At 43.3% G+C, this 13,344-nt stretch overlaps 1 protein-coding gene across 1 annotated transcript; it reads right to left on the bottom strand.

The window, feature by feature from the left end:
• Window positions 1-3,292: 3,292 nt before the first annotated feature.
• On the bottom strand, window positions 3,293-8,179 carry LOC144472775 (uncharacterized). The gene is made up of 4 exons (XM_078186113.1): window positions 8,007-8,179; window positions 7,423-7,615; window positions 7,216-7,360; window positions 3,293-6,515 (listed from the first exon to the last, which is right to left on the bottom strand). Exons 2-4 carry the CDS (start codon window positions 7,612-7,614, stop codon window positions 6,259-6,261), a joined length of 594 nt encoding a protein of 197 aa, XP_078042239.1. The 5' UTR covers window position 7,615; window positions 8,007-8,179; the 3' UTR covers window positions 3,293-6,258.
• Window positions 8,180-13,344: the final 5,165 nt, after the last annotated feature.

The raw sequence follows: 13,344 nt of genomic DNA, 5'->3' as shown, positions 1-13,344 counted from the left end.
AAGCTCCGTAATATTCTAAAAATAAACACCGCTGCGTTCGGGAATGTTTACAGAATCGTTTCCCGTATAAATCATCCCAATAGGTTTCGTCGTTGGATAGCGAAAAATTCGCATACTTGAAAACCCTACGAGCAATGGACTAGATAAAAATCCTGGGAGTCACACGGGTCGACCTTAATTGAACTTTTATTAATTTTCCTACATTTTCGGCGTCCCTGAAATAATTCGGAGAGCGTGTGTGTATACGATGCGAGTATATATAAAATATAACATACTTTTTAGAAGCTAGCAGATCACATAATCTCACGAGAAATAGAGTTTCTTGAACGTTGTGCATGTATGGCCGACACTTATCTCACTCGTCAAACACATTTATATCCTTAGACTAAATCGTTAAACGACAGTGGCCTAGATTGAGAAAGAAAAGAACTAAGAACAGAAGATACAAAAACGCAAACGCGACACTGATAACAGAATAATCATGTTTATTAAAGACGTAGCGACAGATATGTATAATTAATTACAATATTTATGGAAAACCAGAAGAAATCACCAGAAGAATATTCGTTAAAAGACCGAGGGGATTAAAAAATTATAAAACAGACTCGTACAAACGTTTAACGCCGTATGAATTCGTTTTTCTTCTTTTTCTATTATTACTTAAAACACCTGTCGGACGCGAGGCGAGACCCGCGTTTGGGATCTCGGCCACGTCGATGAAATCTTCACGGTGTAAACGTTCGACTGAAGGAAACGGCGGAGCACGGATTCGTCGACGTGGAAGTGTTTAAAAAACTAACGACTATGCTTACGTGTACATATAATAATCATTTGAAACGCTCCGGGAAGAGCGTCAACAAGAGCGTCCGAAACAATGGGGAAATCATTGATTCCTCTAATGCTTGTCCGAGAAAAATCGAAACGATTTTGGTTTTTGTTTCCGTACGAACCGAAGGAGGGTGTAACGTCTCGTACAAAAATCGAAACAATCGGTCCAAGCGTAGTCGTATAGAAATCTTCAAGGTACGCAACAGTCCAGTTTTGTAAAACAGTTCGGCGCAGTAACAGTAATTAGCTCAACAAGCATTAGAACAGTGAAAATAGTAAAAAGTTCCGAGACCCTTATAGAAAAATCGCATTGTAAATTTTCATTTGTCTGTTATTTTATACATCTCTCGAGTGGAAGGTCAGGCTTCTTATTCAAGTATAATGGCTTACGGCTAGGTGTAGATACTTTACGCTTTATCGAACATAAATTTCGGTGCTTTTTACGGCTGTCGGGCCAACAATGCCAGCCATATATAAATTTGAACTTCGTTCTTTCCTTCTCTTTCGTTCGAAGCATTTTAATTATAACGCGCGACGGTGTATCCATCGCATCCCTTGAATTTTCTGTTCTCCTCGAGCAATTACGATTTCTTTTTTATGGTAATATACGGCTCTCATTGTTCTGCCTAACAGCCATAGGTGTTAGAGTTGCCATTATGCTATTATTCGATCTTTCTATTCTATGAAATGAAATTTCGTATCGTAGTAAATTAAAATTAAATTATGTTATATTAGTTTATTTAGTTATATCGTAATGCTTTGTTATTTTTAATATTATTATTATTACTATTATCATTATTATTATGTTACGTTATGTTGTGTTTTATACCATGTTACACTGCATCGAATATTTCTGCGCTTGGCGAGCGAGGACAAACTGTTTAATTTATTGTTAGTAAAATACCTTATAACTTTTCATATACATGTAGGTGTAACAGTTTGTAATAATTTTAAGTGGACCCCAACGGTAGTCGAACATATGTGCCTGTGCCCCGAGATCACTATACTTTGTTCGCTATATCCGTACGAACGAAAAATAAATCGTCAGAATTTCGTCGGAAAGCAAATGCCACTTTGACCATTTTTTTTTTCTTACGGAACGCTTGGATATAAATTTTGCAAATTTTTACCACGGATGAGCAAACCTTTGAAGAACGTAGACGAAAATTTTCGATTTGAAATATTGCTTCCTTTCCGTTGGCTGAGAAATTTCGTTTCCGGTGTCCTCGAGGCGCAGGCATAGAAGAATTTGTTTAACCGTTTAAGTATAAATATTACGTAATTATAAATAGATAATTTAAATATTTGTTACCCGAAAGACACATCTAGATCGCGTTTTACATCGCTCCGTAAAATCGTGTTTCTGGAAACGCTAGCTACGATCTCGTTTCGAAAATTCCTCTCAAAAAAATAACATCGAAATTGGGTGCTCGTGCTGTGTGACACTTATCGTTACAAGGAGTGAATATTTCTTCAGCGACGTTTCTCAATTCTCTTGCGACCTCCCTTACGTCCCTTCTTTTTTAAAGATTTAGTCCTTTATTCTCTCAAGAAGAACGCCATTTGTTTATACGGAGAGTGTTGAAAAGAAGCGATCGAAGATCTCGTGGTTATACCGATTTGCAAAAGATGCTACGTGAACGTAATCATTTTGTATACGAGCCAATAATAAAGAATATTTAAATATAAATTCATTATTTTTAATACTGTAATTAAGTCGGCTGAAAGTAATTTGTACAGTTTAAACAAACGTAACAAGTAGAGCCTGATTTATTAAACATTCTTGCACACTGAAAATTATCTCGAAAAATCCTAAAGCAAGTGGTACGAGTCATTGCTTAGTCGGACAACTGCCTGATAAAGTAGTACAAGCCAATATCTAGTCAAACATCGTGACAACATTTCGAAATGTTTAAAAACCGTACAGACGAATAATTTGTTCCCATTTGAATAATATAAGGCGCGTTGAAATAAAATTAAAAAATCAATAGCTTTGATGTCGATCTACGAATACTTTTTGATGTTCGCGTAACACCTTTTGCACAATTAGGGCTGCAATGAACAATCGAGGGGGCTACAAGGATTTTCCTTTTAGGGCTCTAGGCATAGAGGTATCGCTTCTCGAACAAGCACGGTGTTCGTTCGCGTGTGAAACCTCAAAGAAATGTTAGTTAACGGTAGAACGATTAAATTACATAAGGCTCTGAAGATCGAGTTTTAAGGAGCAAACGAAATTTCCTTATATATCACATATCTACATTTGTATAGTAAAGACTTTAAATCATGATCGAACAGTTTCTGTATGCGTCTAATTGGTCGAGACAGAAATTCAACAACGTTTTCGTGTATATATAGATATATGTATAATAATATTCACATATAATGTATAATATAATAATATAATCATATATACAACTGCAATAATTATATTATTATTATACATAATGATATATGCAATTATAAGCGCCGTAGTATTATTATATATAATAATACACATAATTATAATAAGTATATTATCATCGTGCACGATAATATAACGATAATTATATGTATAGTAGAATCATACGGTATCGTGTAAATTAGAAAACGTTTACGTTGGACTTGAATGTAATTATTAATATAATTTAATGTCTAAATTAAATTATATTATAATTATATTATCATCATATATAATAATATATGAATAATTACATATACAATATATAATAATATATCTATATACGAATAGAGAGAAGGAGATCATAATACACGGATCGCAAAGATTAAATTATTATACGGGGTGATTCAGAATGTACGGGAATTATGATAGGGACCGATTCAGCGCCACTAAAATTAGGAGGAACGTTCACGCAAACCGTTCTGACGAATCGAAGTTGGAAATGGACACTTCGATTGCTCTAAAAATATACAATAATAATCGCTCTTAATACATTCGGGTATGTGATCGCGTGCGCGCCGAATCTGTCCCGCCATAATTTACAATATGCTCCGCAATCACCCTGCACAGATGTACAAAGATCATTTCAACGATTCGAGGAGTGGTGCAGTGGTAAAAATGGTATTCTCTTCGGTCTCTCTTCCAAGTACCATTTTATAAAATAATCACAATACGTTCTAATAGGCCTCTTAGACACATAATTGGTCGAGACAGGGGAATCCCGTCGACCCGAAAGTTTGGGTACACTTATCCTACGCCGTCCCTAACTCCGTCTATCGTCTAAAATACAAATTGATCAATTCAAAACGAACCGGTGACGTTCTAGAATCGCTTCGAACTAAATTCGCTGGACATTTTCCCGGTAATCGTCTACCAGTTTCAGCGTTTCACCGTCACGCGCGATTGCGTTATTTTTAAAGTTCTCGCTCGAACCCATTATTCGAACGTTGAATCACCCATTGTTAAACTATCGTTTATCACAAAATTCTTCTTACGTCAGCACCGCCGTCCGCATCGAACGCTGCGTAAAACATTTATACTTTCAGCATTGAAAGACATTTGTTGCCGTTTAAACGAAAACTTGATTGTTTTTTTTCTTCTTTATTCACGAATAATGCGCTTTTTGCTTGTCGCGACAGTCCCGCCGATTCAATACGTGTACCCAAACTTTCCAAGAACAGTGCACGAATTCACCGCGAAACACTCTGTCGTTATAATCATCGCGAAAACAATGACGAACGATCGGAAACGAATATCTCTCGACAGAGGAAGCAGGCAGCTTATTTACAAGCAACGTGCGCGTTTACGCGTCCACGTAGACGCCGGGTGTATCGTAGACGCGTAAACGGGCGCACGCGTGTGTACGTGTAAACGAAATATCTCGTTCGTAGAAGACGTTAAAACCTTGTTACCTTTCGAGCATATCAAAAAATTATCGAAAAAACAAACACAGTACTTTGATTCGAGGCCCTTGCAATCATCAAGAGCTTAATCGCTTAATAAATCTTCTATCAAAGTTCCTTCGATACTTGTCGAAATTATCCCATAGTAGAAAAACAATTACTAGCTATGGAAAAAAATGTGTGCTGGATAGAGTTTTCCTGCCCGTGGACATTTTGCAAATCGCCGTCTCAATTTTATTCGGGAAAGTCTTTCACCGCTTCGTGATCACCCCCTCCCAGGACAAACAGCGTTTGTTCGATCGTTTAGGCTCGTTGACGCGAACGGGGAAATTTTTGGAAAAAAAATTTGCAAAATGTCTACGATCGTTCAATGTAGATCTATCGACGCTAGGCCGTTTTTCTTTTTTTTCTTTAATCCTCTAACACTGTAATATCGTACCGTAATCTATAGTTTCAGAAGACTACCAGGTAGAAGAAACGATGCCATTAAAAAAAAAAAAGAATCATTGGAACCTTGACGAAAAACTTCACCGAAATTCCTAGCGATCGTTTTCCAGATCGCGAACAGACCCGTAGAAACGAATTAAAATTCTGTATATCGTATTCTTTCGCGATCGCGCCAGGCTACCGCGCGACCGTCTCAGAATTCATTTATAATATTATATCGTGGAGATTTTTGTAGTTTTTTTTGTTCCTTACTGTAAAGTGGTATCGAAGACAGATAAGATAGAAAAGTGCACTTTCCTCGGCGCCGATTGGCCGAGTACACGTTGACGACACGCATTGTATATGTATGCGTATACCGAGTCTCTCAGTCGAACGGTCCCGCCCAAATATATACCTCGCTCATCGTTCCACGAAGCAGACATCGTTCCAAGATAAATTCTTCAAAGAAATATCAAGAGCACCGGTCGATTTTTCAACGGGACACTATAACTTTCATCCGACATTCTCCCAGAACACAAGAAGACGGATTCAACGATATTCCGATCTCTAATTCCCTAAACACTTGCGTCCGAAAGGCGAAGTATCTAAATCTTTCAGACACGAACATCTCAAGATTGGGTGATCGGAATGGCACGGTCATTGGACTCGTTGATTTCGTCTTCGAACGTTCTACGATAATATCTTAACGAATCTATAGGGTGTCGTTGAGAAAGAAAACCAGAACAATATTAAAATTTCGTTAAATCCAGGATGTCCTTCCGACCCACCCAGTCGATACGCTCCGTGGGATAATAGAGTCTTGCGTGGTTTTTTCGTGCAACGATAAACACGGCAGCTGCATGGACGATCCCGTTCGGCTGAGACGCCCCGTATACATATATAGAAAGTTACAAACGATAAAAGAATCGGATATAATGTACACGTACTGACTAGCGAAGGAGACTAGACGGTCCCCCATCGGTTTAGCTCGTTACCCCACCCGTAAGCTTTCGCCCCCTACTTCGTGATCTCTAACTTGGTCTGAAACGACACGAAGTTCCACTCCGACTACGAAATGTACTATCGCCGCTGACCGTCGGCCGGCCGATTCGAATCGTCGCCGATGAATCGGCCGGCGCCGCGTCCGGTGCTGCACATCGGTCATTAGGCTTCGTCGGAATGCGAGCCGTGGGAGCTGCGTTTCTTTTTGTAGTTGGTGTGCTGGTGATGGTGGTGCGGATGCTGGTGCATGAGGGTGTCGATCTCGGCCTGGTTCTGGTGGCCCACTAACAGGTCCAGGGTGCCCCTCGGAAGGCCGGCCTGCTCGGCTGCCGGTGGTTGAAATGACGTCGCTACCGGCGACTCCGTCGGCAATGGCACGCAGTGCAGGACGTAGCATCTCACGCCCGCTAAGATGATCCCTGCGACACCAATATTCGTATCAAAATTATATCTCGGCAACGTCGTTGCGTTCGAGAAACTCCGCCGAATCGTTTCACGGTAAAATAACTCCCGCAGCTTTCACCGCCACGAAAATTCATTCCCAGGCTCGAACACGGGCTACATTCGATTTAGCCCTGTCTTAAAAGGCTCGCTGTGTTATAAAAAAGTTCTCGGTTCTCTATTCAGCAGAGTCTGTAGAATCGCTCTGTACAGGGATTTATGGTTGTTACGTAAAAAAAAAAATTCTGAAAGTCGGGAAAATTCAGTTTCTCTCTTCAAAGTAAATTTCCGTGAACGTCCGGGGTTGACTTGAAATTGAATTCGGGCACGACGAGACGTCGAAAATATGCATTAAAAATTATTGTCGTCGCGAGAAACATCCGCGGAATATTTTCCCGTGGAAATCAGCTTCTGTAGTTAAATCTTGAAAAATACTCGACCTTGCGAATTGTTCGGTACGGGAATCGCGTAGGTAAGATTTACGATTGATCCATAAAATGTCCTGGAGTTTCAGGGAATTCACTTTCTCTCGTCGAAGTTTCGAAATAAACGATCAGCGAGTTCCGATCGAAGTATGAACAGAGAGAAAAATGTCTCGAGAAGTGTTTCAATTAAATTCGTCGGGAATTTGAATAGATTACAGATACGGAACAAGAAGAGAGAAAAGGTAGCGCTTACCGAGGAGAAGCAGGAGCGTGCCCGCGACGAGCAGGGCGAGTCTATGGTCGGTGGTCGTTGCTCCCGGGACGAGTTGGACTAGACCAACGACAAGGACCACCGCGCCCAGCAACAGGCACACCACCACCGCGTGCAGCCCCGATATCTGTGGACAGCGTTCACCCGTCCGGAATGATATTCTGTATCGAGACGACCGCAATGAATTACCTTGCCGCAAAGGTAGAGCTCGGGCAACGGGTCCAAATGGCTGTTGTGCCCGTGGGGGCTGGGGGTCGGCGGCGAGCCTTGGAGCGGTGGCATCCATTGAGCCCCTAAGTACAGCTGACTGGGACGTTTTAATCTTTTTTCCTGTCGTTTACGTTCGTGACGTACCGCCACCGCTGGCATAGCACCAATCATCCTGGGGGAGGGGGGAAAAAAACGTTCGTACGGTTAAAAACGATATCAGAGAATGTATCGCTGTGTTCGGGATAGTCCACGGAATCGTTTCCCGTATGAATCATCCCCGCGGCTTTCGCCGTTCGAGCGCAACAACAACAAAAAACTGGCAAAGTCGACCCGGGGGGTGGGGGGAGGGAACGAAACCGCTGAGTGGTCCGTTGAAACGTTCTCGACGATTGTTTTGTTAATTTATGGTTAAAAATCGACCCAGCTAACGAGAATTCGATGGAACGTTGTATTTCGAGTTTCCGCGCGGGGGGAAGGGAGAGGGTTCGCGACTCGATGGTATTGATTCGCTGCGATAGATTCTGGGTCAGAGAGCGTTTTGAATTTCTGAAAGGTTCGTTTACCATTACGCAATCGTCGCTGCAATTTCATCGAGTTCATAAACCGGGAGACGGTATGAACTTTGGTGACCCCGGGTGACCTCGCCGGTCGATACGTCACTACATCCACCCTCTGCACCCGGCGAGCTCACCGGGATATGCTCGAATGCACCGGAGTTCCATGCGTTTCCAGTGCTCTCGCTTCTTTCCGCCGGCCCGTGTACTGTTTTAATGTACGCGAACCCCTCCCATTAGCCGAACATTCCCTCGCTCGAAGCTCGATGAAAACGTTACAAAAAAAGAAAAAAAAAAAGAAAAGAAAAAACATCGTACATGAAATTTTCTGGCCTCGTTACAAAGAGGAGACTCTAATATTTAAATCCCCGGGGTGGTTCGAGAACCCGGAAAATATTCCGCGAGCTCTCGAGACACGTTCGTATACGCTGAACTAGAAAAACTGCTTTCCAGCTTCCGGTTTACCGTCTATCTCTTGGCCGCTAAGAGAGACAGAAAAAAGATCGCTCCGCGCTCCGAAAGCAGAGTCTTTGGCCTTTGGAATGAGCTAAGTTAAACAGTTCCACGATTTTCCATCGCGAAACTACGATCGCGTCGAAGTTCTCGACGTTTCCGACAAAAGAGGCCATCTTCGTTTTCCGGCTCGATTTACACTGAAAACAATAACTGTAAAAAGTAAGAAAGGGGGATGCTTTGCCCTTTGAAACGAGCACGGCCGCGTCGCCGTACGATTTTCGTACACGTAATTGCAGCAGGTTGATCGTCGGCCGTGGCGAGATTCATCGAGCCTATAATTATTGGTTTAATTGATCGGTAATTAATAGACAGCGATAACAAAATAAAAAGAAACGAGGCTGTGTGGCTCGCGGCATTCTCGGCCGAGTCCGCACCGCGCATGGGCCTAAAGTCCACTGGAAAAGATCGATTTTACGAGTGTGCCTGCACCGAAGGAAGCGAGTGCTCGTGCGCGCGACGGAAAGACACCGAAACTGGCAGTCGTCTTCCGTGAATTTTTGCTCGCATGCAAACAGATCGGAGACGGGCCATGCGACTTGCTCGAACGTGAAACACCGCCGTCTTCGAACCAATAATATATTCGAACCAGGAATATAAATTCTTCCGTGGGGACGGAACACGTTCGCCGGTCGTCGTCTGAGGAAAATAAAGGACACACAAAAGATGACACGGTAGAATAGTCGGCGTCACGATTTATTTTATAGCACGCTGAAAATGATGGAGACAGGGTCGCGCGGAACGTTCCAAGATTGTCTGCGACGCGTTGTCGGGGCGATGTAGGAAACCAAGTCGCATAGACTGGAGCGTTTCATAAAGATTTATTCTCGAAAAAGTCGTGCACTCAGGTGTATATAAGTGGTACAATAGAGAAACGGCATAAGAAAGCTTAATAACGTCCTATTCATAGTAGTTGCGTTAATTATCGGTAAAAGTATTGCGGTAGTACAATGCGAGAGCTATAATTGTAACAATGATAAAGATCGTCGCCGCTCACTTAAACCCACTCCGTCCTTAACGGCTAGCTTACGTCCTAGAACTTGTACGTACAGATAAGATTACGCGTTTAGATTACTTATTTAGAGGATTTGGCTCATCCAACATCTATCTTGCGGGTCCACGCGTCGATTTATCGAAAGAGGAACCGCTCGGAACATCGTCTCCCACCCCCCGTCCCCCGCATAGAAAAACCGTCTCGTTCCCGTTGGTCTCTCGGACGTGGGCACGGGGGAATCGCGACGCGCTCTCACCGCCTTACGTGGACACGAGAAATAGAAATTTTTTTGTTTGGCGCGGTTAATCCGCAGAAAAAGACCTATATTGTGCGCGTTCGATCAACGTTCTCCGCGACCTGGAATGTCTTTTTGCACCGCAAACCGATCGTTCGATAAACGAAACACTACGGCGACGTAAATTTCTGAACGGAAAGGTCTCGCGGAATTCCCAAGCGTCGTCGCCGCGCGATATGCTAAGTATAAACGATTGTACCACTTATGTCGAGGTATCTCTATGTACCTGAAAATTAACGTGCCACGGATTTCAGCAATTTCATTTTTTTTGTTTTTTTTTAAGCCTCGTCCACCAACGAATAGAAATATTGCGTGTACGTACACGTCAAACAAACAAATCGTTCGATTATCGACGGCCATCGTTCGGCACGCGTCGCGCGAATACTGTCGGCCTGCTTCGCGGCGAAACAAATCGGCTGCACCGACCGATATAGACGAGCAACGATCCTGCGAAGTTTCGTTACGATAGCTCTTACGGTTCGCCGGCAATAAATTCGCGGAGGATCGCCCGGCCGGCCCCTTCGAAGACTACACGCGGCGATGCTGGCGGGTTGCCGTGCTTCGGGGATTATTTTCAATCGCGATTCCTCGCAGCACGGCAGCGACGCAATCGATTATCTCGTCGCTCTCGATTTTTTTTAGTCTTGTTTTCGTAGCGTGGAGTCGACCGTAACCATCGTTCGTAATCGAATCATTTGTAAACGTGTTCCAACAGGAGTTCTGTCGTGCGTCGAAACTCTGTTTTGCGTTACAAAATCGACCGTAAAACAACGAAACGGAATGACGGTTAATCGAATAAAAAGTTTTGCAAGTCTCAGCCTTTCAGTTTCGAAGGAATGGAAGAATAATTAGAACTAAACCGATCGCGTAAACGACACGCTCTTAAATATTAATTAACCAACTAACACAGAGGGATGCACGGTGTGTACACGATACTGTAAATATTCTGTTCCCCGGATTAGTGTACGCGAACCATGGATTATAGCACCTATTCGATCTATTCGCGTTCCCATTCTTCCTGGTCAATCGGCTCGCAACGGAAAAACACGAATGTAACGTATGTTTTAACAATTTTTCGTCCACGCGGACCGATAAATATTATCGATTTCAATTCCTGACAAAGGGAAAAGATTCAGCTGACTAATCGAAAACCGGTTGGTGTCCCTTCAATACCGAAAAGCTACGGATACGAAACGCATTGTAAAAGGCACTTTCACACAACATTCAATCGAACCGAATCGCCGTCACTTTCCGTTTTTCTTTGTTCGTTCGCTTAAAATGGTTCGCGGCGAGAATGATGCTTCCGTTCGCCGCAACAGCGTACAGAACGTTGTTTAATGCGCAGAGAGTGGAAAAAGTTACACTGTTTCTCTCACACATCCTTTAATTATATTACTCTCTCTCTCTCTCTCTCTCTCTCTCTCTCTCTCTCTCTCTCTCTCTCTTTCGTTCGCCCTCTCTCACACGCATTCTCCCTCTCTCGCTCTCTTTCTCCCAGTTTCACTAATAATTAATGTGCACCAATTTAAAAAAGGTAGAGATGTATAATAATATATATGTACAGAGTAAGATTCTTCGAAAGAACATTATTCATTTCTCGGTATGAGTTTAATTAATTTTTTCATTGGATCACAGAATGGTAGCGCCCGAGCGTGGCAATTTCTTTTTTTTTTTATTGAAGACCTCCGAAAACGACCGAGAACACCGCGGGCGGTGTCCGTCATTCGTTCTACGCCCGCGGGCTCGTTTCGCGTTGTTCCCGAAAGCCCTGCCGTCTAAAGCTAGCATATGTATCGAATACCCAAGACATTATAAAATGGAATATAGAATATTAAAATTACAAGCTATATCTTAACAGTACCGCTTTCATCAGTCACTGGACACCGGGTGCCCCGAACTGACCTCCGGAACACCGCTACGGATATCGAAGTTCCCCCCACCCCGCCTAACCGTCTGAAACGCAATGGAATCGAGAACCGTTTGAACAGGTAATTAGCTCGCCGGCCTAACGAATTTACGTTCAAGGGAGGTAAAGAGTATGATTGAACGGTGATTGTCCGCTGAAGGTTAACCATTTAAGCTGACGCGATCAACTTAACGGCGGAAACGAAAGTTTGAACGAAGACCGGCGCTGCTCCTTTATCGGAACGGATGCGTAAGCGTACGGCTGTGTCGCCGCTCCGATTAAATTATCTCTACGGAGCTCTTCCTGTTTGTTAGAATCCAAGTGCACGCGCTGCTCGGCGCGCTCTCGCCAATCACGAGGATTCGAATAATCGTCTACTCGGTTCGGGTATTCGAGTACTCGGATTCGAGTCGTTGCTCGAGCTACTCGGCTCCCCGGTTCGCGTTCAGAATAATTGTACTCAACGTACTCAGATCCAACCTAGTCGGTGCTAAAACTTGAACACCGAGTACCCGGCGTTCGGATATAATCGTTTAAGAGAGGTATACTCTCGAGTGCTCGAGTTCAAGCACGGTAGACTAGTAGCTGCCGAGTAACCGACGGAAAGAGCTCCAACGAACTGTCTCTAACGGGTCATCGAACGGGGCACATTGTCGCGTGAGATCAACCAAAGAATTCGTTTGTTACCTGTTCCGTCGAAGTGCATTCGAGTGCATTTCAGGGCCGGGGCTGATAACGGCCCGCACAGAAAATCGTCCGCCGTCGTTCGTCCCTCTAAATTCTGGTCTATCGTATAATATAGAAATACACGTGACGCTCTTTAGCCGGCGCGATAGACGAGACCGTGGCCGGGCGAGAATTGTCGATTGTAAAAAGAAATTGTTTAAAACGATGCCGGGACAGGTGTGCGAGAAGCAGCAGATCGCGCGCGGAAGAGTCGTCTAAGAAGGAGAACCGAGAGGAACCGTCGGATGTGATAAACGGAAAATGGACGACCACTGGCGCGACGCGTTCCCTATAGTATATACATATACCTACATACGATACTGTACAGGTGTTTATTAGTCGACGAAGCTTTCGTATCTCGAAGTGATAAACGTTTCTATATTCGGTTACACTAAATATACGTCGTTAAGTTGCTCGTAGCGCGTTCTGAAACGGTTGGACGATTTCCGGCGCGAACCTCGAAGAAACTCGTCGGCTGGTGCAATGACTAATATCAGACCGCTAATATCGGGACCGATTCGCCTTACTAATTTACGAATAATCCTAGGATTACGGTTCGTTTGGACACACGATACTGGCTTCCGATAAATACTAAGTGCGATGAGTATGTTAGCGTTGTAAACTCCCCCTCTTACTACTTTCTCTCTCTCCCCCTTCTCTCTCTCTATATATATAGTATAGTCCACCGAATCATAAAGTCGAACATTCTCGGATGGTTAATCAGTGAATTAATTAATGATATATATCGGGAAACGTCGGCCCTCGACCCACCGCACCCACGGCTCCACTTTAAAACCCTTAACTCTCCTTTTCGTCGGATTAATTAAATCTTGGTCCTTGAGCGTATATTTCTTAAGTAAATCGTTCCTAATTAACCCACCCGATGATACACACCGTTCCTCGTAATCCTTCG

Source organism: Augochlora pura, chromosome 7 (assembly GCF_028453695.1).
Source record: "Augochlora pura isolate Apur16 chromosome 7, APUR_v2.2.1, whole genome shotgun sequence".
Taxonomy (NCBI): Eukaryota; Metazoa; Arthropoda; class Insecta; order Hymenoptera; family Halictidae; genus Augochlora; species Augochlora pura.
Note: the sequence above shows the minus strand (reverse complement) of the source record. Positions and strands in the feature narration are given on the sequence as shown.

Coding starts and splice junctions, on each gene's coding strand:
- LOC144472775 (XM_078186113.1), bottom strand. CDS start 7,614: ATGATTGGTGCTATGCCAGCGGTGGCGGTACGTCACGAACGTAAACGA. Junction 7,361..7,422: donor AGCTCTACCTTTGCGGCAAG/GTAATTCATTGC, acceptor CGCTGTCCACAG/ATATCGGGGCTGCACGCGGT. Junction 6,516..7,215: donor CACGCTCCTGCTTCTCCTCG/GTAAGCGCTACC, acceptor TTGGTGTCGCAG/GGATCATCTTAGCGGGCGTG.